Raw genomic sequence first — 27,293 nt, forward strand, 5'->3', positions numbered from 1 at the left:
AAGAATTCAGAAAGAAATATTTCTTATATTCCTAATATTGAAAACTGTTCTGCTACTTGATATTTTTGTGGAAACTGGGATACATTTCTTTAATGAAAATACAATTTAAAAGAACAGAATTTAATGTTTCCCGGCTGAACAAAAGTCATTTATATTTTTAGAATAAAAATAATAAATAATAATAAATCATACTGCACCTAAATTTTGAACATTACTGTAAAAAAACCCATAACTTTTAAAAAAAAAGTGAAAAATTTTATTAAAAAATAGATTTTTTTTCCTCTGTTGTGTGCAAGTATGTGCATCAGTGTTCTGTGAGAATAAGACAAATGACAAGCACAGGAATATGTTTAGTCATTTTAGTGTGAAATAAACAGCTGCCCTCAAAAGTGGGCATTGTACAATAATCCGAAGCTTTCTTGGAAAAATGACCAAATAAAAATAGGAAAGTGACATGTTAAGATGCTATTTATAATGAACAAAATCTAATTAGACTTCACAAACTAGGAAAAGATAAAAAATAAAAAATAAATGCAATTCCGGATCACTGTGACAGAACAACCCTTACCAAATCAGAAAACAAAATAGTGTTTGATTATCTGCCATTAACCCTGCTGGACCTTTTCAATCAAACTCCTGATCGTTACAAACTTGGCTACGGGAAGTATAAAATCCCCAACACAAAAATTGGCAATGGTACTCAAAAGTCAATAGATAAAGAGACATGAAAATCATGATTAGTTAAAGGAATAAAAACAGATAAGCGGAGAATAACTGTCCAGTACCAAGTGGAAACAAAGCCATACTTGTACATGGACTGACAGCAAATGAGTGCATCCTCCCTGATCAAACTTGTGAACTCCTTACAAAATGTTCAGTGAGGACAATCGCTCTCTGTGATGAAAGGCGTCACTCATGGCTACAGTAAGCAAATGAAGGAGAGGGAATTCAAAACCTACATATTGACACTGTGAGCTCACCCCCATCATCACACGGTTATGCAGTTGTTTAATGCATCCCCATTGGCTGCTACTGAAGGTGGCCGCAGTATTTTAACACAGCACTGCTAGACTGACGCCAGACACTCAGAGCTGCTCGTTTGGTCCTGAAACAGATAGCGTATTAATGCTGCAAACCATCAGACATAAATCAAGAGTTTCTCTCTCTAGTTTATCAAAGAGTGCGAATTCAATTTGGCAAACTACAAACCGATTCATTTCATACAAATGATTCTTGATGCTGATTACAGTCCAGTTCTTTAAAAAAAGTAAAGCCGAAGGGAGTTTTTTTTTTCCTTAGAAAAGCATTTGTGGACACAAATCCAAGTTACAATGTATATAAATATCATTTTGCTCAAAAAAGACTTCATTCGCGACAAATTCATATTGAAAGATCTGATCGACTCCAAGAGGTTTGAGAATTATGATACATAAAATGCTTTTAATTACATGATTGTTTCATATTTTTCCCCTTTGTTGGGCCTGGGCTTACCGACACAGAATAAAACTACATCAAATAAATCAAATGCATTTTCACGAGGAGCATCAGAGACATGTAAAGACACTATTGGACACCTTCGTGACTCCCAAGAGCACACTGGCAGGCTTCATGTTTTACATCTTCCTCCTCATGTGAACCACGAATATCACTGACGACCTAGGATTAAAATTAAGCAACAGCTCCCCCACAAAAGGAAATTCTGCCATTACTTACTCCCCCGCTCCACGACACCTAGTTCAGACCGGAGACGCTACATTCCCAGTCTTTGTGTGAGGAACAGATCAGTTGTGGGGCTGATGAAATGACTTTCACTGAATAAAAGCTTACATTTCAGCACAATATCAGATGATTTAGAATACAGCATCTGACTCACATCGACTATTCTGATGGAGTTTCTGACAGACGTGGAAGTGTTGTTGCATTGAAAGAAATCAATTTTCCCTCAAAGAACCCACAGAAGTTTGGAATGCCGTAATGGAGGGGGGAATAAATAATGTGAGGATTTTCACTTTTGGCTGAGCTGCTCCTTTAACATCAGCCACCCGTTTGTCCCCACCACTGCATTCTTAACACAACAACACGATTATTCCCATTCCAACAAGTACACACTGAAACAGATGCTTGACACCCATGAAGAACTCGAGCTTTGTACACGCCAGCTTATAATACAATATAAGGCATTTCAGTGTAGTATGTGAAAACAAGAAATAATGCTTCCCTCATAAAAAGATGAACAAAACCCCCAATAATTCTATATTTGTAAAATATATATATATATATATTTATATGTGTGTGTGTATATATGCATTCACGTAAATATACATATTTACGTAAAGGAGGGTAAATATGTAAAGGTATAAAAGCAAGGTATATGAGTGAGCGTGGAATCGACGTAGTCAAAATGAAGTCTCAGGATGTGATGTTGTACAGGAAGAGGCGGAACCTTTGCAGTCCAACAGAATTTTAAGCTGCATCCCAGAGCGGCGATTCGTCCTCTTCACGCGCGGTCACTCGGCCGCGTCCCCGGCGGACACTGAGACTAACTGCAGAGGAATCTCGCCTGTGCTCAGCTGGTCCTGTGAGCTGGACGTGTTGACGGTAGCGCTGACGGTGGCCAGGCCCTGCATGGTGCCGGGCTGGATGTTGGTGAGGATGAGTGTGGTGCCGCCCGTCGTGATGATGCTGTCCGAGGACACGGCTCCGCCCACGCTGGCCACCATGGCTCCGCCCACTCCCTTCTTGTTCTGATGCGTCTTTATGTGCTTGGCCAGGTGATCGCTGCGCATGAATCTCTTCGAGCACTCTGAACACACAAACTTCTTCTCTCCTGTTAATGGTAGAATAAAGATTGAAAAAGAACAGATAAAAGCGGTTATAAAAACTAGTGAGATCAGCTCCAATGGCCCAATTTAAGATACTAATTTAAAGAAACTTATTTAAGAGATCTGTATTTGTATAAGTGGTGTTTTAGATTGTATTTTCAGCATCACTACTCTAGACTTCAGTGTCACATGATCCTTCAGAAATCATTCTAATATGCTGATTTGATGCAAAAAAAAAAAAAACATTTGTGCTGCTTTATATTTTTGAGGAAACAATTATAAAAAAAAATTCAGATTTTTTTTTGTTGAATAGAAAGTTTAAATATCATCATTTATTTGAAATGTATTTATAAATTATTTTTGGTAACAACAAATCAAGTCTTTAGTCCTTTTTGATCAATTTGCTGAATAACTATTAAAAAAATCAAAAAAATTGAATAAAATTTTAAATCTTATTGTAAAACAACCCACATAACCCACAAAAATCCAAAAAAACACACATAAACACACAAAAAATTATTATGAATTACAATATATGTTTGTCCCAAATCATTGTTAATATACATGCTGACATCGCCTTATGTTGGAACATTCATTATATGTTTTTTTTGTTTTTTCTTTCTTTTCTTGGAAAGAAAGTTGAAAGAAAATGAGAATACTTAAAGCAAATGTTGAATATTATAAATGATCTTATACAGTTGTGCATTTTATATGTATATGTTTGCTACAAATCTTTTAGCTGCACTGTTACCTTAGCAACACATCAAACTGAGCATTCCAAATCAGTCACGAATGAAACTCTATGTGGGTCGTGACAGCTGCCTATGTAAGCAGTTCGCTAGGTTTGGAACAGAAGCAGTCACTACGTGTGTATATATATATATAAATATTTGCGTGTGTGTGTGTGTGTGAGTGTGTGAGAGAGAGAGAGAGAAAGAGTACCAGTGTGTGTTCTCCTGTGTCGCTGTAATTCATCACTGCGCGTGAACCTCTTCCCACAATACATCCAGGTGCAGACAAAGGGTCTCTCTCCCGAGTGCCAGCGCAGGTGAGCTCTCAAGTGAGACGTCTTCCCGTATACCTTCCCGCAGCCGGCTATATGGCACACGTGCTGTTTCTTCTTTCCCATGTTAGATCCCCTACAACATATAATTAGAAACGTACGGTCAGAAAGGAAAAATATCACACACATCCAGAGATGAAGACATGTAGTCAAACACACACCGTGGGGTGTCTGTGTTACATATGAATATAAACACAGAAATTGTACCGTGTCTCAAAACTAAGTAAGGAAATGTGCTCTCAGCAGTGTGCTCTCACCTCCCGCCTCCCTCTTTGCAGTTGGGGCAGGTGCATGCGACCCTGCGCAGACGTTTGCCCTCCTGGCTCAATCCCTCCATCTCCTCCTCCACTAAACGAACACGAAGGTGAGAGAGGTCATTGGCATTCAGCGTAGAGCTACTGTCCAGAGGCCACTCCTCCGAATCAGGCTCCTCCTTAATCTGAATATCTATAGAGTATAGTATGATCAGCGTTACACTAACAGCACTGCATCATTACCGCTAAACACATCTTCCCTTTGCAATGTCACTCTGAGTGATTCATCTGGTTTACTTTAGAAGGTCTCATTTTTAGGGCCCTATGATTTCCATGATGCTGAAAAAAGGGAAGGAATCCAGTCGTAAAAATGGATTTTACTGTATAAGGTGGAAGACTTCATAGGGCCCTACATCTAACTAGTATGTTTAGTTTTTTTTTTCAATTGGAAAAGGTTTACTACAGACATACAGACAGTCTTCCTGAAACAGCAGCTGCAGTACCTCCAGTGCTGTCTGTGTCCTCGGACTGCTGGAACTGGCCCACAGCGTTCACCGTCACCGACTGCAGGTTAGGCATCTGTCCGGAGGTCAGGCTGACTGCTGTGCCGCCCTGACCCAGAGACAGCGTTTGCACCGGGGCCAGAGTAATCTGCTGAGTTGGAGCCGTCTGGAGCTGAAGATTCTGGAGGTTCTGAACTCCTTGGACCTGAACGGACAGATAGGGGCAGGACAACACATACACTATTAAAATATAATTTAACTATTTCTGCAAACATTTTTAAACCACAGCAGACTGGCGTTATTTTAAAGAGTTTGTCTGCACTTCTGTGTTCAGTCACATGGTTAAGGTTTGTTCACACAATAAATTATGTTTAAATAAAACATATATAAGGATTCAAGTCGGTTGAGATGTGAAATTAATCGCAATTCAGTTTGTGGTGGGTTTTATATGAAAGTCTCTCTGAGGGAAACTGACTGTCTTTAGCAAAACTGAGATGGTATTTTCTTTTCATCTAGTCTCTGTATAATTCATATTAAAGCATAAGAACAGATGCTTTGTTTACAGCGGTAACCAAGGATATGACGCATCACTGCCGTTTCGTAAGCGCCACCTGCTGTCAGAGAGTGAATTATGCATTTTCATTCAGAGCTTCCGCTGTTTCAGTTTCAGACCATTCTGTTTTTGCTTCACATTTTGAAATTATACAATCTAAATTAAATCAAAAACTGATCATGCTGCATCTTTGTTTGGATTGTGATTAAAATGCAGTGGTTGCCTCTAATTTTAAATTGAAAGAGCACAGACAAAGCCTTATTTTGAGCTATCAGAGAGATTTCTTTCATTTTTTAATTATTTATTTGATTTGGGATTCGTTTTAAAATTTCAATTTAGTTTTATTATTTGACATATTTCAATTTCATAAAGAAATGTGCAGCATTTTGACTGAGAAATAATAAAAGGACACCTTTTAATTTATAATTTGTCTTAAACCTCATTTTGTTAAAAAGATTGTGAGAAAACTGTATTGTGAAATCAGTATCGTGAATTGTATCGCATCGTGAGTTGAGTGAATCTTTACATCCACAGTATTTAAAGCAGCAGATGACAAAACTGCAACACACATTTATAATAAACAGAACAATTTCGTCTGTTGGTGTGGATGTGAATGCATTTATCGTTCTTGGTGCGGACATGCCTCAAAGTAACAGTGTGCCACGTTCGAGCAAAAAGCTATAAAATGTCAGAAAAGTAATGCACATATTTATGCAAGTTGTGAATTGTTACTTAATTTCAAAATCAGTAACATCAAAAATGATCAAGACTGATCAGTTTTTGTGATGATTCATTAATTTATAACTCCTGTGTTTGTTGTTGTTTTCATGGCCTCTTTAAAACGGTGTTGCAGGAAGTGGTGTTTTACAGGAAGTGGTGTTTTACTAGTGCAGTGTGTCTGTACCAGCAGGGAAATAATTTAAAAAAAAAAAAATAAAAAAAAAAATTTTTGGTTCTTAATTCTCAATCCTAAACCAGTAATTAAAATAAAATCTGTCACAAATGATTTATAACTACGTACCTGGAAGGTCTGCCACTGGATCTGTCCTGACGGAGAGACGGTTTGGGCCTGGATGAGGAATGTTCCTGGGTTGATGAGCTGGACGTTTTGCAGAGACTGCTGGGCCTGAGCAGACACCTGGCCGTCACTGGTCTGCAAGGGCAACTGCTGTAACTGGATCACCTGCTGTCCTCCAGACACCTGCACCGCGCCCTGACTGAGGTAGCCCGAGCCGTCGCCCTGCTCTCCCGTCACAGACTGCGTCAACACACCCGTGCCGTCTATCGTGCTGGTCGGATGCTGCGAGGACGATGCTGAAGATGTGGTAGGCACAAACATGTCTGCGGCTGCATTAGAGTTGAGCGTCTGCTGCTGTTCCCCTGCTTTCTCCGAGCCCTCAGAGTTCTCCATGCTCTGATTGGTCATGATGAGCTGTCCGTCAGCCGTGACGCCGGTGGCGATTGGCTGAGCTCCCGAGAGCCCAAGAGAGTCCAGATCCATGCTGTTTATGGGCACAAAGGTAATGTTACCAGGCAAACCCAGAGGCACGTTAGTGACCACCTGACCCTGAGTGCTGAAGGTAGAGCTTCCCAGAGACACCTGTGGGATATGATGCACTTGGCCAGACTGGGTCATGAGGTTCTGACTGTTGCTGAGAAGGTCGGCGGATGCCGTGACGCTGATGGTATGGGTGCCGTCTGGGAGGATCTGGATCTGCCCTGCGGCGTCCTGCGCCATCGAGGCCCCCTCGACAGCAGAGGCAGAGAAACCCAGCTGCCCTTCGGCCGTCTGCACCTGAGGGATGACTTGGTATTGGATGTTAGGCACTGCGCCGCCGGACGCGTCGGTCCCTGACGTGAGTAAGATGGACTGGTTCTGGAGACCCTGGAGGCTCTGGAGAGGAAGAACATACTGTCCGTTGGACGTGACGATACCCGTGCCGGGGATATGCAAGACCCCCGAATCGTCCTTCACCGCCTCCCACCTTTCAGACGACCCTGTTAACTGCACTGAGAGGTCTGCGTTCTGGGAAGGAAATACATTCACAAAAGAAAAACATTTTCAAAGTGATGCCACAACAGTGCATGTACACGGCAAGATTTAATAACAACATGTCCTCATCTCTTGCTGTTACTATGGTGACTGATGCAAAGCATGGACCCCCTGGACATGTACAAACCCATCCTGCGAATAAAAAATGATCTGAATTTGGCATGTGTTAACATGTGACCCTCAAAACAATCCAGTTTTCCACTAATATTTGCCATTTAACAAATCTGCAATATTTAAAATAAATATACACCCACACAAAGATATGGGGAAAATGAGTATATGACTAAATGGAGTGAAATATGTGAACCTGGAATTTTTTTTTTGTGACATTTTGAAATCACTTGATAAAGTCTCTTATAAGCGGCGGGGAGAACATTCAGCTTTACTACAGCTGTATTTCAGTACTATCTTTAACATTTTCAGCCAATTTTGGAAATTTGCAGTGCTGCACTTTTTCCACTTCACTGTTGTGTTTGTATTCTAGCTTCTCTAAGTCATTTTGGATAAATAATAATAATAAAAATAAAAAAGTAGTCAGAGCTTCAGACATTCATTGGTCCCAGTCCATTCAGTAATCGCATGATGCACACAAAAAATGACAAGACCAGGCTTCAAAGTCAGGTTTGCATTTTAGAAGAAAAAGAATCAGTGATTTCCCATTTTTCCTGGTTAGTGTGATACATATTTTCAGGAGTCAAAGTTTTGCTTTGTATTCTGAGTTTTGTTTGTAAAATAATGAGTACTTGTTACTTCTGGAGAGACAATCAATATGATCAGAAACTCTACAGAAACATCCAATCATGTCTTCTGTCTTCTGTACTGCTGTGAAATGCCATTAGTGGGGAGTAGGGTTGCAAAGGGGTTTCCAGAAATTTTCCGGAATCTTTCCATGGGAACTTCATCTGGGGACTTTTGGAACTATTCCAAATTGAAAACTTAACAGGAATTTATGGGAATTAATTGGAAATTTGGGGAAATGTATAGAAACCGTATCTCATACAAATATAAACATTTTGTTTGATCATAAGCTGACATGCATGCATTACACATTTTTAAAAAATTACATTTATAAAAATTTTGGGAATCTGTGATGCTTTTTTAGGATTTGTTGATGAATAAAAACTTTAAAAGAACAGCATTTATTCAAAATATAAATCTTTTCTAACAATATGTGTCTTTACTATTACTTTTTATTAATTCAACACGTCCTTGTTGAATAAAAGTATTAATTTCTTTCAAAAAAAAAAGAAAGAAAAATTATTGACCCCAAACTTTTGAACGGTATTGTATTGTTAAAATATGATTTATATTTTAAATAAATACTGTTCTTTTTATTTATACTTTTTGGTATTTGCTAGTTAAACTTTAATATTGTAGATCTAATATATTTGCCCAAGTAATATCAAAATTTAGATGTAATCCTTGGGCTCAAATGCAGCAAGCGTGGCTTCAGAGAAAATGGAGGGGAATTCCCATTTAGGTGACTGGGGGGATTGTGTGTGTGTGTGTGGGGGGAGACAGTTTGTTCTTTTATTATCTTACCTGAATGTTTGTTCAGGCAGTGTATTTGTTTTAACAATGGGATAATTAAGTTGCACACACAGACAGCTTACAGACAGCACAAGGAAGTTTCAAACACACATTTTTGTAATATTTATGTAATTGACATGAATACTCACCAGGATGGACAAGTTGATAATTTGTGTGCAGGATTCAAGAAATGATCTGTGCATGTTATGGAGGAATGCAAAGTGCATGTAGGGGGTGTGCTAAGCAGTGTGTAGGGTCAAACTTGCATTAAATCTGTTTGTTTTAACCAAAATATGCTGCAAGATTTTGTTTTCTCAGTTCCTGCAATTTTGCAAATTCCCATTTTATTCCCATACATTCCCGTTAATTCCGATGGAAAGTTTCCATTCGTGAAAATACCCGGAATTTTGCAACCCTAGAGAGGGGTATATTTAATTTTTTCAGAAATTAAAATAAAGCTGAGAAACTGGAAACACACACACGTTCAAATAACTTACCCATTCATCATTCTCCTTTCTTTCAGCATTCTTTAATGATTAGAAAGTTTACAAGCATTTACTTTGACTTTTTTAGTAACAATGAACAAAATCTTTAATGTCACTTTTTTTTTTAATGCATCTTTGGTGAATAAATGTATTAATTACTCAAATAAAAAAGTAAAATATATATTATATGTTCCACGTCCAGCCTCTGAATGACTGACTCACTGAAAAGTTTACTACAAAAGTAAAAATACCTCGGTCCTTTCTTCGAGTTTTTCCATGCTGGTCTGTACCAACCTGCACCACTGGTTCTTGTTAAAAACAAGTTGTACTCTGAACTAGACTATACTTTATATAATTTATTTACAATAAACTAAAAGGAAGCTCACCCAGATCAGAGCTTCACGCTTAAGTTTGGGCTGTAAACATTCACCGATTGAAGGTACACACTCGAACCTCAGTAAGGTGTAAGAGAGGTGAGATCGGTGGTTGCTGACTTACCCCTCCAGCAGCAGCAGTATTATTGGAGCTCGCCCCGTTCTCTGCTCCGGGGGCGGGCGAACCGAGGCCGGTGCAAGTGGCGGCGAGCAGGGCGAGCGATGAGGGCTGTCCGTCCTGACGATGGGCGGGTTTAATACATGAAAGGGGTGGCCACACAGGAAGTACCAGTGTTTAAACAGAACAAAGTGAAAACTTCACCAAAGCACATGCATTAGAATAAGAGAGGAGATGATTAGATCTGCTGTACCTGCTCCTGAGCGCTGCTGCTGTCCGCCATGACGCGCGCTCTCACTGGCCCTTCAGGCGCTTAAACACACACAAAACAACACAAAACAGCCGTTAGAGCCCGTCACTCCGCGCGCCTGCTGCACAGGTGGCTTCATCGGCTATAACAGAGTCGCTCTGTTGTTTTGTGGATGACCTGAGCGGTATATTTGTTTCCTCCGCGGATCTTAAACTCTCTTCAGTTTCGCCCGCCTGCTAACGTTAGCCTAGCTTAGCATAAACATAGCCTGCACAAAGCTTCAAAGCGACCGTTCCCGCGCTCTTCAGATCCTACGTACCGGTCATTACGTGAGTTCTCTACAGAAGACTGATATCTGCGTTTAATTAACGTTACACTCCGAGCATGGTGATTTTAATCGGTGCCTGCGCTCGCTTTAGTCCAGTTTGTTTTTTTCCTAATTTGATTGACGGCGGGGCTTCCACTTCGCCAGTTGCGTCACGGACGGGAAGTCCCGCCCTTCGTCTCTCCTCTCATTGGAGGTTAGCCTGGAGAACTCGGCTTGTGATTGGATGGACGGGATGTCTGTCATTTTGACCGGGTTGCTTCCTATGTTTCGTTGTCCCTGGAACGCAAGTTTTGTTCATGAAGATGCACAGTTTCCGTCTGAACAGTGAACTACAGAGTTTTTGTTACAGTGCGTTTACCTTTTTAGTTTATTAGCAAGAAATATTCTTATTTTTATTCTTATCTTTTTTCTTAACACATTTTGCAAAAATACTAGTTCACTTTTCTCACTTGTTTCTATTCAGACAAACAGGGAAACTGATGATACATCTTTTTTTTTTTCATGGTCTTGTAATCAGCAATTAAGAGGTTCAGGGTTTGATGTAAGAGGCCACTTGAGCTCTGTCAAGTGTTTCTCAAGTAACAGGGAGTGATTAATAATATGCAGTAATTTCTGAAGATCAGCCTGAATGGAGAAGTCTTTTACAAAGATGTGTCGGAGATGCAATGAGCCACACGGAGCCGTGCTCTTCTGTGCTCAAAATATTTTTAGTAGTTTATTCTTTTAATCATTTATTCTCCTAAACATCTCCCCGGGATACAGAGTAGGCTTCACCAAAAATAAAAAATAAAAATAAAATAAACCTCACCCACTCTGTGAGAAGAAGAAGAAAAATAAAATAAAGTTGCTAAAAGAAAATGCATTCACAACACAGGCTATAGAACATATAGCCTCTAGAAATAATAGAAGTATAGCCAGTACTCTAAAAAACAAAACAAACAAACAACAACAAAAAAAAAAAAACCCTAAAAGCATACAGTTTGGCATCTCTTGTCAGTACATTTTGTGGACACAGTATAGTTATTAAATATCTTGACTCTGCATGAAAAGAGCTGACTTAGTTTGGACTTCATAAAATGAATTAAAAACAACTGACCTTCAAATGAACTGAAACATAATTCTGTTAAACTACAACTTGCCTATAGCTTATGAAAGATTAGTACAGGAATAAAGCTGTCGATCTGTCAATCATCTAAACTTTTCTTGAAAAGTATATAGCTTAATAACAATTTACAGCTGTAGCATGCAGACTAAATGATATGAAATGCACCATACCAGTATTAGAAATGATCTTGGTCGTGCATTTTTTCCCCAGTGAATGCAGACACCGTATGATTATTGTAAAAGCCCCTATAAATTTTAAGCAAAATGAAAGAGCAAACTGGGGTGACATCATTTCAAACAAAATCAGTTCATTTTTAGAAACGGCTTGCTTAAACAGTTTTGTAATAAGTTTGGTATAATGTTATGTAATTCAGTATGCATGTGTGCATATACAGTCATGGCCAAAATTATTGATAAATATGAACAAAGAAGCCAATGAAAATATATCTGTGTTGTTAATCATTTTGATCTTTTATTCAAAAAATTCACAAAAACCTAAACTTTCATTGAAGTAAAACAATTGAAAAAGGTGGGAAAATCTCATTATGAAATAAATGTTATTCTCAAATACATGTTGGGTACAATTATTGACACCCTTTTATTCAATACTGTTTTGAAACCTCCTATAACAGCTCTGATTTGCTCCTATAATGCCTGATGAGTTTGGAGAACACCTGACGAGAGATCAGAGACCATATTTCTACACAGAATCTCCTCAGATCTTTCCATGTTTATGCACAGTCATCCTTAACTCACCCCACTCATTCACTACAGGGTTCAGGTCAGGGAACTGGGACGGCATTGGCATGTCATTTTGTGATTGTTGTCCTGATGGAAGATCCAACCACTGGCCATTATAAGATTTCTAGCAGGGACAGCCATTTTGTTTATTTATTTTATTTTTGTATCTGCTGCTGTTTGCTAGAATCCATGATGCCATGTATATGAACAAGATCTCCAGGACCTTCAGCAGAAAAAAACGTCCCACAACATTAAAGATACAGCAGTATATTAAAGGTACACATGTGGTACTTTTTGCACCAAACCCATCTTGACTGTTTGCTGCCAAAAAGCTTATTTTTAAGTTTCATCTGACCTGAGAACCCAGTCCCATTTGAAGTTCTAGTAGTGCTGGCAAATGAATATGCTGGAGTTTGTCTTTGGATGAGAGCGTTTTCTTTTCTTGATTTTTCCCTTCCCAAACAACATGTGGTGATGTAGGTTTTGTTTGAATTTATTTATTTATTTATTTTATTTTTTTTAGACAACTATTTTCTTCAATTCTCCAGCTGTGATCCTTTGGCCGCTCAAACTATCCTCCTCACCTTGCTTTAAGACCATATAGACTGGGTTCCCCAAATCTTACCCTGGAGGTCCAATGCGCTGCAGAGTTAAGCCCCAACCCTGATCAACCTCACCTACCTGTGATTTTCTAATGATCCCGAAGAGACTGATAGCTTGCTCAGGTGTGTTTTATTAGGGTTAGAGCTAAACTCTGCAGGAAAGTGGATCTCAAGGTCCAGATTTGAGGATCCCTGATATAGACACACAGGCATATTTGACATTTTCTGTTGATTGAAAATCCTTAATTATTGCCCCGATGATGGAAATGGGAATTCTCAATGCTTTAGATATTTTCTTACAGCCACGCTCTATTTTGTGAAGCTGTTATCTTTTGCTGCACATCAGAACTATATTTTGGATGCTCTGCAGTGAATGGGTGCCATCAGAATGAGAGTCCAAACAGCTGATAAAAACATCACGATAGTCCAGCAGTAATCCACAGCACTCCAGTCCATCAGTTAACATCTGGTGAAGAGAAAAGTTGTGAGTTCGTAATAAACATATCCATCATTAATGCATTTTAATTACAGTCCATAATTCATAATAATAAGAGCTGCTTCGGACTGATTTTCTAATAAACAATCTGTGCATATTTCTCTCCTGATTCAGACAACTTTTTCACAAGAGAAACCAATGTTATGAATATAGAATTTATTTTGGCCGGAAACAACAGTTTGAAGTTTACCTTAATGATCAGTTTATTTATTACAAACATACATCTTTCCACTTCACAAGACGTTAACCAATGGACTGGAATCGTATTGATTACTTGTGGATTATTGTGATGGTGAGGGCAAGTATTTTATTTTTTAGCATATTTTCATTTTTGGATGAACTATTCCATTAAATCTAGTACAGCCTTGGTAGCACATCTTTAGATACTATTATTGTTTTTTGAACTCTGAGATGAATCCATAATCCATAATGTTCTTAAGTGATGGCATTTACTGAGTTGATCAGTGAAATGAGATTTCCCTGGTTTGGAGAAAAATCATGCTGATATTGCTCATACTTAACGATAGGAATTGGAATAAAGAGAACATGAAAGTTTGTGGTCTACTAGCATCACCATCTCACCAAAAAAAGGATAATACCATTTCTAATTTTCCCTAAGTTAGACAACCGGTGTACCTTTGCCTCCCTGATTCATAGTGCGTCAAGGGAGTTCAGCAGCACAGAATGAGGAAATTAACTTAGGAAATTAGACTGTCTGGGGGGCAAATTCGGCAGATTGTTTTGTTATTCACCAGAGAGCAGTAGTGGAAAAAACTGGGTGGAAGTTGATATCACCAAGATCATATAGAAAAAATCATTTTGTATCGTCCTACACATCTAGAAGGAGAAAGGAGTCTCTGGAGTTTGTTCACGGCAGCGGTGTTGCTTTTATAAATGCTAAAAGATTAGGACGATTGTATTGAGATAACAGCCCAGAGAGATTCTGCACTCTCAGCTGCGTTCCTGATCTAAGACTCTGTTCACTGCATCGTTTCCACTGTGTCAGCTCCTCCCTGAGAGTGACCAGAGAGCAGCGTTTTCCTTCAACCTTCAATTCAAACTTGGCCCATTACAGCCAGACTACAAAAGCACTTTCCTTGCACTCAGGGGCTCGCACCAGTGAGTGGGGGATATTTCCAATCACTCTGCTGTCAATCTGAGTGTCAGGTAAACACAGGCTGGCAGACAGAGCCTTTAGAAAGGCCCACATCTGTGGCTCTCGCTCTCCTAGCTTACCTTGCGCTGGCTTATCCACAATCTAAAGACACCCACACTCAAATGGAAAGGCAAAACGCAGCTGTTGTACAATGGCGCGGGTATCTTATCTCATATCTTTAGATTGAAGTACTACACAATAAGTTAATTGCCTTGAGATTTCGTCTGATGTGTGAGAGGATGTGATTTCAGGCAAGTTGACAAATTGGCTTGCAAACCAGGAACACGTTCTTGATTGTTGAACAAGCGGAGCTGGAACACAGAACAGAGAGTCTGTATCAGAGTCATTGATTGATTTGGTCGTGGGAATGACGGGATCTGTGGGAGTTGGTTGGTTTCGCCTCATTGCAAATCAAGTTACGACTTGACCCTGACTTGACCTTGCATACACTCTTAAAACTCATGGTTCTTTTTTGGCATCTTCCATAAAGATAAAGAACTTTTTTTTGGAGTGGAAAGTTTCCCTTGATGTTCTTGAAGGTTCTTCATGGAATTAGATGCCAATAAAGAATCTTTATTTTTAAGAGTGCAAGAAAAAAATATATATTTTAGGAACTGTTCATTTAAAGGTTCTTTTTTTTCTGAGGCATTGCTGCAAAACCCCTCTTTTTGGAAGTTTATTTTTAGGAGTACAGTTTAGCTCACACTTTTTGAGGGTGAGGACATGTCAAGCAACACATCAGGCTATAGCTTCTACCAAGTGAAAGATGAAAATGCACTGAAACATGTTAACAAAACTTGAATTTGAATGTTTCTTTTGTAAATGCATGAATGCATTTCAGAACTTCAGAGCTGAGGAATTTAAATCCTGTTATTTATGACCTTTCAGAAATCTGCATGTTTAGTTCGGAGAGAAAAAATCAGTCATTTTCCGGTATTTTGTAAAGCGCAGAGGTGAGACATGCTCTTCGTCTACTGGGGTGAAAATAGCTGGGCCTGCTTACCGCGTGAATATGAGTTGTTTCAGAAAGCGTTGTATTAACATATTGGCGGAGAGGCTTGCTGGGGCCGATCTACGGTGGAAGGGACCGCGTGGAGAGAGTCCGCGCGGCTGGAGGCTCCTGGTGGCCTCGGTAAATGGAACCTCAATGGGGAAGCTTCAAAATGGCACCACAGGAAAGACTGCGGCCAGAATATCAAATGTGTCTCAATGACGCATGAGTGAAGGGACCTCCATTCGGACACCACTGAGGTGGAGACGTGGAGACAGAGGCTCAGGGGAGAGGGGCTTACTGCGCTCATGTTTAAAGAAAAATATGTCCATTAGGGGAAAATGTTGCTCTTTTCAAGTCTTTCCTCTAAATGTTTGCCTGTGCAGGAAAAAAAAAAAAAGCTCCCATTGATGTAGTTATGATGAAGGAGGAAGCATTCATGTGAATTTCCCTGCATTCCTTATGCTCGAACTTCTGTACAACTGAGCTGCTGATTGATGCATACACGCTGGTTTGATTCATCATCATATAGTTGATGTGCTGAATTTGGCGATGTGATGTACTGTAGAAATGTATAAAGTGGAAACATGGAAAGTTTTGCACAACTTAAGCATGAAATCAACAGAATTCACAGTCAATTTTACAACAGTAATATAACAATGTAGGGTGGTGGAATTTCATCCTCTAAGAACTGGATTGTGGTCTCTCTATTAGGGCTGGGTAAAAAATATCAATATCTCTATGTGAATCGATTCTCTTTGAATGATATTGATTCTTAAATCCTAAGAATCGATTAAGGGCCTGTTTTCAGTTAATGGACGGAACATTGAAGGGCACTTCCCATCCAATAAATCACAATAAGCATTGTGCTTTGGTGCTTTAATATGAAACAAAGTCTTAGGTTTCAATTTATGTCCATTGTATTCTAGTATTCAAACAATAAATGCCGTTTTGGCTCTGTTTAATTGGAGTGACAGATCGCTGTATAGCGCCTCAGTTCAACAGAAGCTGCAGCGCGAGGCGCGCGTGAACTAATCATCTCCTCCAGTTTCAGCACACAATAAACATGACTAAACATCCGAAGGTAAGTGAAAAGAAAAAGTACAAATTTACAATCTGTATCCTGTCTCATGTAATCGCTCAATCAGTGTTTCAGCTGCGCAAATACGTCAATATAACGTCTTGTAAACAATGTCACGTAAAGTCACATTTACCTCAGAAACATTTTCGGTGATCATAAACTCATTAGTCAGGTAGAAAAATAAACTGTAGATAGGGGTATTTTGCTAAATACATGCACCATAGAACATATTCATCATCATTTTTACTGTTCTCATGTTTGAATAAATCCATTAATTTTTTATGACAGCCATCATTAAATTTTTGAAGTAGAAATATTATGTAATTGTAACTTTGTTATTTTAAAAACTTAATTGTGTAATTTTAACAGTTGTATGCTACAGCTTACAAATCAGTCCATTTTAACCTTCAATATTATAATAATGTAGTACCAAATGACTCTCGTGTATATTTTACAGCATTAGTTGAGAGATTTTATATCCTTGAGAAAATTTGCAAGTTATGTACCTAATATACATCCAAAATAATCGATATTGAATTGAATCGAATCGTGAAATTTGTGTCAAAACCCAGCCCTATAGGGGCTACTCTTTATGAGTCTACATGGTTTGGGTGGGAGGAGTTGAATAATAAAAAGGCTTGAATTCATTCAGAAAGTAAAAGTGGTTTAATGACTTAATATTTAATATTTGGTATAATTTGCACCAATGATAAGACTAGGGAATCGCATTAAGAAAGTAAAGAAGATTAATTTTGATTTCATGTTGATTCAAAAACGAACCAAAAACAGTTAGGCTTGAACACATTTTGGTGATATTTTTAATTACATCTAATGTTTTACACAACTTTTCTTAAAATTCCATTCAATTAAAGGTGCATTCAGTATTTTCCATAAAAATATTTTAGCTTCATTTGAAATTCCATTCTGAGGATGTAGTTCTTTTGAATTATTTAGTTACTATTTCACGACTGCTAATAAGCTATGTTCTATTTAGTATAAATGTGTGCAATCTGGATGGACTAGATCTGTCATGTTTTCATGGTCATGTGACTTACCATTGTTCAGATTCAGTCAAAGCCCCGTAGGCTTGCACTTCAATGTATTGCGCAACGGCGACCCACCTTTGAGTCCTTTTCCCGTTACTATTCTCCTCTCTCATACCGTTCGTTCAAATGAAAGCAACAATTGGTGTTGTTTTGCATTTTATTTTGAATTGTATTGCATTGTTTGCACTTAGAATTGTCAAGTTTATTTATGTGTTTATTTCTCTCCGTCCCATAACATATAAAGTTGGAGATTGTTGGGGTTTTTTTTCAGAATGTTTTGGGGTTAGCACTGCACTGGTATGATTTATAGCAGCAGGATTTGGCCTTTCATGGGTGCAGTCCTTTAGTCTGTCTGTCTTGCTTGGTGTGGTGTCATTGTGGTTTTTGCCTCCGGGCAGAGTGGCACCAGCTGATGGATGTCTATGACAACATTTGTAGTGCAGACAGCAAAAAACCAGACACTAATCGCTCTTTGATATCTTCTAATCCTTCCTCTTCTTTTCACAAATCTGTTACAATTAAATCAAATGAAAGCAGCCCAGAGTGGAGAACACAACTGGAATCTCTCTGATGTGTATTTTATCCACCAAAGTCAACTGAGTTCTCTTCATTGCCTTTACATTCCAGACATCTTTGCGCAATGACGTGCTGACATGCGAGAGCGGTTTATTATGTTCTGTCTTATGAACTACATATGCGCTGTTCTAAATAACTTTATTATTGTTCCAGAAATGTTAGTGTCACTGTATGCAAAACAAAACATTGTAGCCAAGCCACAGAAAACAACTTGTCGTTTCTAGCTCATTTAGGTCTGACAAACAGGCCTCAATAATGGGTTTCAGCTTTGGCTAGCGCAAGCAGAACTCAGCCCTCGGAGTGAGAGAAGAAACCCAACCTCTACTTATCTCTTTGTGAACTTCTTAATGGGAGAAACCTCAGTGGGCGCTGAAAAAATGCTGCAAAGAGACCGATGCAAAAGAAGGAAAATGTTCCTGTGTGCGTTTCCTGCTCAGCTGAACCATTTTCTCCAGAGCTAACTAGGTTTGGAAATCTAAAATGTGCTTGTACAGAACTTTAGGCACTGCTGCAAGACCTGAACGAAGATTAAAAAATAAAAAGCAGTCCGGACCCATCAATCATATACCTAAAATCCTCTTTCACTAAGAAAAAAATAGGGATTATATAATAAATTGCTGAAATCACAAAGAAATATGTGTGTATGTTTTCACAGGATGAAAATCAGGCACAGAAATCAGTATGCATGGTTTCCCAGTGTTCCCGTGGAGCGAGCCAAAATATCCCTCTCTATGACCCACAATCAAAACATGTAAAGTACTACAATTTAAAATATTCTGTCATCTCTCTCTCTCTCTCTCTCTTTTTATCATACACATCTTCTATTCAATCTCGCCCTGAAGTACAGACACAGTAATACAGAAATGGTTTTGTTTTCCCATATCTAAGAGTGCAATTTCAGCCGGGAATACTATACTACACTGAATCAGAAGCTCAGACTTTGTCTCATAAATATGAGAAAGATGACAATTTATGCAGTCTCCCTGTAGAGTGTGTGTGGAAGAGAGTGCTCTGAGCTCAAGGCCGATTGTGTGGGTTTTTTTTTGTCTAGGTTCCTGTAGAGAATGTGATCAGACCGTCGAGTCATTACCATTCCATTACAGACGTACTGTAGGGGAGAGTGCATGGGGTAAGATGTGTCGCCTTATACTCAAACTGAAATTCAAAATGATATTGAGGTAAAACTATATTTCATAATGCCTCTTATCAATTGAAATTATAAGAAACATCAATAACATATTGCATTAGAACTATGCCTTATGGGGAAAAAAATGTGCTCAAGTGGCTCAGCTTCCTGGGTCATGCAGGGTATATTAAACAATTTAGTTTTTAACAGTAAAAACTTGACAGGAATATCAGAGGCTATACACTCACATTATCTGCAGAGCATTCATTTAATATTAATGTTTCAATGTTTATAAGTAATGAATCAATAAAAAGAAAAATTCAGATAAGTAAATAAATATGAAAAACATTTGAGTTAGTAGCTCGCTGTCACTGTCCCCAGTTTAAATCCTGACTAGAGGTATTTCTGTGTGGAGTTTCCTCCTGGTGCTCCGGTTTCCGGTTGTGAATTACAGACATTAAATTGCGAAAGTGTGTGTGCATATGTGTGTGTGTGTGTGTGTGTGTGTGTGTGTGTGTGTGTGTGTGTGTGTGTGTGTGTGTGTGTGAGACAGCTGTGATGGACTGGCCATCCATTCATGGTGTTTTCCAGTCTATGGCTCAAGTACTGTACAGTGACAGAAAAGGAGAACAAAAATGGAATAGCAAAGAAATATCTAATGTGCCCATATGTAAGTTTTACAAAAGGTTTGATAAAAAATAATCTTGAAACCTTAAATGAGCAACTTAGATTACGTTACTAACTACAGTTTCATCATGTAATCTGTAAACAATAACAGACTACAATTTGTAATTAATCTCGAGCTCCATTCTGCATGTCAGGGAGTGACTCATCTTACCACACCAACACACAAGCATTAAAAAAGTAAGCTGTGTGCGTATCAGATGTGAAGAAAATCACTTTATTAGATCAGCTCTCACTAATGTTCTTCTATAAAGATGAACAATCGTTGTATTCACAGGATCTCAGCGGTGTATATTCTTTTTTTTTTCTCACTCAAGCAAACAAACAGTAAAAGGAAATAAAGGTTAATCCAAGTCTCATTTCAGTCGCCGCAGCTCTTCCTGCATGAGATAATCAGGATGGCACTCTTTGGTCAAATCCAAATCCCTCCACAGATACAATTATCCCCGTCCCTCGGCCTGCCAGTCGCTCTGTCAGCCCACTCTTTTAATTCTGTAATCAGAGACGAGCAGCCCCCGTATCGCTGTCTCCACACAGCAGCCAGTCAATACAGACATCCCCAAACACACCTCGCCTGATTCCCTCAAATGTTTTATTGAGTGTGGACATCTGGGCTACTGTAAAACACGCATTATCTGAGCTGGGAGGAGAGCAGCATCCTGCTTTGTCCCCGCTGTCAGCTGTGGCAGTGTCGCCGCGTTTGATGGAGATTAATGAAGTATCAGGAGAGTAATATGCTTCTTCGAGCGCTCTTACAATCTGGAGGAACGGACCATCCCCGTCTTAAATAGCGAAGCTGTCAGTGCTGAGAGGACCTTTCGCTCCGGCGCAGAGGTGTACAGGGCTCGCGAGAAGAGCCGACACAGATAACGCCTCTGGCCTCTCGACAGGTACCCATCAAAACCGAATTCCCACTACGCACGCTTGTTTGAATTCGTAAAACAATAGCATGCTTCCGAGAGCAGCGTGAAAGTATTTCATTTGAGATACTGATGAGGTATTTGTCAATACATTAAGTCGTATTTGCACTCTCCGTTCGCGCGCGCTCATAAAAACGTCCATGTGTTATTCATACGGCATCTGAAATCCCCAGTGGGTGACTGTACCTCTTCCCCCGTCAATTCCCATTCAGACATACAGCTAAAATGGAAATAACTCTCTTTCATTTGAGTATTCACACTTCCCGAGGAAACAAAATGACTCCCATCAGCTCCTCGTAGCCTATACGCCGGGCCTGTTTGTTCCCTGTCCGGCTGAACTCAAAATAATTGACTTGAAGTGCAAATACGAACGAGTTTATGCATTCTGCTTCTGAACGGCGCACAATTAATTAGAAGAATCAATGTTCCTTTTAAAAACCCAGGAGACCATTTAATCCGAGCTCAATACCGGCAGACTGGCTGGATGGAGGGGGACACAGAAAAAATCAATGGCTATTTGTGAATCGTGAGTATGTATTAAAGGCGGCCTCGTCTCACTGCTTCATTTGCACTTGAAAGCAGCCATCTGGAGCAGCAGGCTTGGCTTAAGCAGATATGATTACTAATAATGTGATATAGCCGTACACTGGCCCATTCAAACGCCCTATTCCCACTGCTGAAATGAAAAAGCTCTGCTTTCTGCCTTGGGAGAAGTCAGGGACGCACACATGCAGACACAAACACGCTCGTATGCATACATATAAACAGCCTGCGTGCACTGGAGTGGGAGGATAAAGGGACGCACCGAGGGGCCTTCAGCAGTTTAGCATCGCTGACAGTCTCTGAACTTCTCTGCATGAATGCACGTGTTTACTTAGCTACACTTTAGTTGGCTAAATCTGACACAACCTCCCTTTGGGGTTCTCAGCGGATTCATAAATATTGCAAATAAGATTTCTTATAACGGGAAGTTTGGTCTGCTCTGCAGTTAGCTTTATAGAAAACTAAAAATTCCAACCACACAGTACAAATAAAAAATAAAAATTTCAAGGTTCTTTATTCCTCACATATTACATACATGTAATGTAGTGAAATGTTATTCCCCATTTCTCATCCCACGGTACAACAACAAAACAACAAGTTAAGGACATACACACGTATAATAAAATATATAGAGAGAGAAGAATGGAGTATAAATAATTTTTCAAAATATTTAAAAAACTATATGTATAAATTCTCCATATCATTTATGGAGAATTTTTCTGAAACGTTTTAGTTGGACGTTCATGTGTATCTAAATGATTCTGGATTCAGAACATGCAGAGAACATTTAAAATGTTCTCATAATATTTGCAAAAAATGTTACATGAAACATTCCCTTAAATGTTTTCTCTAATCACAATTAAAGGGTTACTCCACCCCAAAATGTAAATTTAGTCATTAATCACTTACCCCCATGTTTTTCCAAACCCGTAAAAGCTTTGTTCGTCTTCGGAACACAATTTAAGATATTTTGAATGAAAACCGGGAGGCTTGTGACTGTCCCATAGACTGCCAAGTAAATCTTCCATCAGACGTGCAATCTGGGTTATATGAAGCGACGGGAACACTTTTTGTAAGCAAAGAAAACAAAAATAATGACTTTATTCAATAATTCCTTTGGCAACGGTCTCCTCTGTCTCTCATTATCACCGTATGCTGTGTATGCTCTTCTGTGTCTCTGCACCACAAGGATGCGCTGTTTCTATGTGTATTTAGACATCATACAAAATAAAAAAGAGAATACTTGTGGCACGGATGATACAGAAGAATTGTTGAATAAAGTCATTATTTTTGTTTTCTTCACTTACAAAAGTGTTCCCATCGCTTCATATAACCAGATTGCACATCTGATGGCAGATGGAGTATTCTGATGATGACTTTCATACCTTTCCTGGACCTTGACACTGTTATTTATTTGGCAGTCTATGGGACAGTCACAAGCCTCCCGGTTTTCATCCAAAGTATCTTAAATTGTGTTTCCAAAGACGAACAGAGCTTTTACGGGTTTGGAACGACATGGGGGTAAGTAATTAATGACAAAATTTTCATTTTGGGGTGGAATAACCCTTTAAGTTGCAATTCACAATTACAGTTGGCAGTTAAAAAAAAAGAACATTCAGAGAACATTTAGAAATAACGTTTTCATGAATACAAATATTTTTCACATATTTTTGTTAGCTAGTGGCCCCTTAGGCTTATATTGGGTTAGGGTTAGGGTTAGGGTTAGGGTTACAAGTGAATTTGACAAGTGAATTTCTGTCAACACTCAGACTGTTAAAATCATCAAAAAATTGCATCAAAATATTTTCTATTTAAAAGTTAAATTACATCTTATTTAACACATAACATCCTGGATTTACGAGGGATAAACTGGATGAATGGAGACAACTAGAGTATATTTAGAGATTACAATGAGGACAACAAACCGTATGTGTCAGATCCCTTGGGCTACTGCTAATAAGGGTTAAAGGGCTGTCTCAATTACACACACATACACACAGGGATTACTGCCTAAAATGCTTTAACTCAATCTCCTTCAGGCTACTGATTAATCTGAGCCATCCTGATAAAATACCACTTAACATCTCTCAGTGTATACATTGTTTGAATTTTTTTACACTTTAAACTGATTTATAAGTACAAAGCGGATTGTGTTATGACATTTCCAATTTTACTAACCAGGTGTATCATAATATAGTGTAATATTTAAGACAGCATTTATTGGATTATTGCGAGCTTGAACAGTTTATTCAGTTGTTTATTTAATGATGTGATTGGCTCATTTTATAAAATGGCTTGCACAATTTGTTCATCATAATTATATGATTATAAAGGATTAAAACAGAATGCCTTTGCAATCATTTATGCCTTTGCAAGATTTTGTTTAAATCATGCATACTCTCATAATAGGAATTTTAATTATACAGTGTATTTAGAAACTTAAGTTACATTTAACACTGCAATAGATATAAAATATTAAACTACATAGAATTTATTTGAACGACATCACAGAAGCAATTTTTTATGCAAAACATTTTTCAAATTGACATTTTGTATGTTTAAAATGATTAAACAGCAATATCTGAAGACCAAAGGTGCTCTACTCTTTGTGTTTATGAAACATTAGTGGGTCATGTTGATAGTTAATGTGATTCTCAACACCTGTGGTTCCTCTGCTAGGAGACCTGTGTGAACTTGAGGAGAACTGACTTCATATATCGGCGAAAAATCATTCAAACACTTGCCTGTTAAACACCATTTCGAAAATGGCTCAGAAAAGATAAATCAGTTCTGAGAAAAGCCCATGCAGCATTTGAGTGCATAGGTCTTGATATCCAAAGCGATGGCATTCAGATATTTTATGTGTGCAAATACTTCTAACAGCCTCTGTAAACAATGAGCTGTGTGCTTGTCTCAGGTTTAATCTGAGGTATTACAGCAGAGAGCTGAGAACTTTCTGTAAGGGTTCGTTCTCACACTCTGCTTCTGTTCTCTTCTCAAGAGTTCATTGGTTTAAACAGGTGTTGTGCAGTAGGCTACATACCTGCAGGGCTCACGTTCCCTCAGGGACGGCATTAAATAACCACTCACTTAACAATGCTGTGCGTAAGAATGCAAATCCACAGGTATTAGGGAGAATTTCCACAAGGAGGAAACCTTCTGTTTTCGTCTATGGTCTGTAGATGTCAGTGGATCCTTATATGGTTTCTTGGAGATGAAATTAGTTATGTTATGGGTTGTTCATATCAGCACTTTGGTTTCAGGGTGTTTGGAATGGAGTAGAAGATTAGTACTTACTGTATACTGCACATTGTATCCTGTCTCTTAAAAATAGTATGTGTAAATGTATACATTATAGGGGTGATACAGCATGTTTAAATCTTACGATACACTCACCACACATATTTTAAGAGTGCAAATTATAGGTTGCAAGTGGTTTGATCAAAAATCTGTCTCTTGACCAGTACACATCTCTACTTCCTCCTTCCCCTGATGCAATAGCCCTGAAATCCCAGCAGAGCACCTCCGCACCCAATCTTCCCAGACCCCCACCATCCCCTGTGCTGTCTGTGACATAATTTTTCCCAGCCTTGGGCATTTCCTGCAAACACTGAGAAGTGTCAAAATGGCATTACCTCAGCCAGTTAAAACAAATGTCTCACTTTTACCAATCAAAGACACACACACATCAGACTCTGAGATCGACTGCTTCACTTAATGGCTTAAAGCTGCAATGCGTCATTGTTTTGAGGTTAAAATACTTCCTCCTATCACAGTCCAGCGTGGAGACACAACTGTAAGTCAGCCATTCATGGGTTAAGAGGTTCCATATAAATAAACATTGTATAAGTAATCCAAGCTTCTATTTGCCATATTTGATGTGCCACATGTATGTGCATTTATTAAAGTGTATATGTAACACACTAGCTTTAAATCAGCACTGCAGCTTTAAATAATATATTATATATATATATAAAAGAACACAAAGTACTTGTAACATGTACATTATACATGTAAGGAGTAAGAGATTGAGCAATGTTGTTAGGTTTACAGCTGGAGTCAAGCTTTAACACCCATCAGCTGCATGAGTCTGATTTTAAGACCGGGTCTGAACTCTTTTAACACAGCGTCAACATGCTTTAACTCAGTGCTTTTGTCATTACAAATCCACCATAAAATTCACTTACATGTGGCCTGTCTGTCTGTGTGAAAACAAAGCGGTTCTGTGAAAAGGTCACAGCACATCAGCAATCACAAAAAAGATATGCAACCCTTATCCATGCTCCCTTCATCCGTGTAACTGTCCTTATGTTAAGAATTTCACACTTTATTTAACTTGCCTGTTGGTATCAGTGTCACTGCAGCGCACGAGATGAAGGGATGAAGCGCGTATTCTCCTGATAAAAAGAAGGAAATCAGGAAATCAGTCACGGGGTCTGTTCTGTGAGAGAAGGCTTTGAGGATCTAGTCAGAGATGTGGATTGAGTCCATGTAGAGTGGATTTCAGACTGGATTTGGACGTTTTGTCAGCTGAGGGCAGTAATTTCTCCCCCTGTGTAAAAGTGAAGATGTGTGTAGCATGTAGACGTCTGAGCTGTCTGATCACTGGAGGCCATGCTCATCTGGGCCTTGACATCCTTCCTTCCGCTGGCCTCTTTATAACGACCCAGTTTCATCACATCAGATGTAATAAAGCCCGCCTCCATGTCCTCACGGATTACTCCTTGGATACCTGCGGAGAGCTCGGCTCATGGAAGAGAGAAAAGGGCTAGAGACAGAATAAGGGAGACTTAGATGTGTGCGTTAGGTTCTCTGCGGGTGTAGTGAGGGTACTGTATAAGGGGCATGTGGCTACAGGTGAAGTGTGGGTCTGGCAAGTGATTTTTGTGGAAACTCTTCCCTCGTAAACAAAATTTCAGTCCTGCTATCAACACGCAGCAGCTTTCAGTCTTACACACATTATTGATTGATTGATTAAAAGGCAGAGTGACTAAAGCATTAAAAGTAATGTGAGTTACGTTTTCAGATTACTTGACTTGAATTCACTGACACCTCACTTATAACAAATTTGAAATAAATTCAGAGTAACTTCATACACACTTACTCCAATCCAAGAAATGATCATTTCACTTTTGGTGTGAAAGGGCCTTTACAGTTGCCAAAAATATTACTTTTTTGTTGGTATATAAGATAACTGTGCAGGTAAACCCTACTTGTGGCACACTAGTAACTGACGTTAGTACAAGGGTGTTTACTCCTGCACCAGGAGGGCCAACTTCTACCAGAGTTTAGATCAGGGGTATCCAGCTCTGCTCCTGTAGAGCTGCCCTCCTACAGACTTCAGTTCCAACCTGCTCCAACACACCAGTCTGTAATTATTGACCTTGATTAGCTGGTTCAGGTGTATTTGATTGAGGTTGGAGTTGAAATCTACAGGACAGTAGCTTTAAAGCAGCAGGGTTGTAGACTCCTGGTTTACATCCAACCCCAAATAAACACACCTGAACTAAGGTAATCAAGGTGAATTACTAGAAACTTCCAGGCAGGTATATTGGGACAAGTTGAAGCTAAATTCTGCAGGGCGCTTCAGGATCGGGACTGGACACCCCTGAGTTGAACTCTGTAGGAATATTGGCCTACCAGGAACAAGATTGAACATCTCTTTGTTATAGGCTGCTTCTTTAGCATCTTTGTTAGCGTGGCCACCTCAAGTGTCAACTACCATCAGTTCAAACCCCTCGTGGAGTGAGCAGAGCAGAACTGGTTGGAATGGTGCCGTGACCCGGGTGGGAATGAGTTTTAAGCCCAAAGTAGGCATCTGTTTTTATGCATATGATGTGGCACAGTGTGTGTGACACAAATTTAATCATCAGCATATTACATGCACAGTCATG

The 27,293-nt window shown here is 39.1% G+C and overlaps 1 protein-coding gene across 3 annotated transcripts; it reads right to left on the bottom strand.

Annotated features, from left to right (window-relative positions):
- Positions 1 to 345: 345 nt before the first annotated feature.
- On the bottom strand, positions 346 to 10,501 carry LOC109095666 (transcription factor Sp3-like). 3 transcript variants are annotated; one of them, XM_042763166.1, is made up of 8 exons: positions 10,325 to 10,501; positions 10,009 to 10,067; positions 9,762 to 9,875; positions 6,217 to 7,221; positions 4,643 to 4,847; positions 4,143 to 4,233; positions 3,765 to 3,961; positions 346 to 2,827 (listed from the first exon to the last, which is right to left on the bottom strand). In XM_042763166.1, exons 1-8 carry the CDS (start codon positions 10,329 to 10,331, stop codon positions 2,508 to 2,510), a joined length of 1,998 nt encoding a protein of 665 aa, XP_042619100.1. In that variant the 5' UTR covers positions 10,332 to 10,501; the 3' UTR covers positions 346 to 2,507. The 3 variants fall into 3 exon arrangements, with proteins under 3 accessions (XP_042619100.1, XP_042619099.1, XP_042619102.1); XM_042763165.1 differs by having other exon boundaries at positions 4,143 to 4,332; XM_042763168.1 differs by lacking the exon at positions 9,762 to 9,875 and having other exon boundaries at positions 4,143 to 4,332.
- Between the last annotated feature and the right edge of the window lie 16,792 nt (positions 10,502 to 27,293).

This window comes from Cyprinus carpio, chromosome A9 (genome assembly GCF_018340385.1).
Source record: "Cyprinus carpio isolate SPL01 chromosome A9, ASM1834038v1, whole genome shotgun sequence".
Lineage (NCBI taxonomy): Eukaryota > Metazoa > Chordata > Actinopteri > Cypriniformes > Cyprinidae > Cyprinus > Cyprinus carpio.

Bases quoted from the DNA above. Each gene is read 5' to 3' on its own strand.
- LOC109095666 (XM_042763165.1), bottom strand. The intron at 9,876-10,008 runs GTACAGCAGATC...GCCCATCGTCAG, and splicing joins GCAGCAGCGCTCAGGAGCAG to GACGGACAGCCCTCATCGCT. The intron at 3,962-4,142 runs GTGAGAGCACAC...TATATGTTGTAG, and splicing joins TGCAAAGAGGGAGGCGGGAG to GGGATCTAACATGGGAAAGA.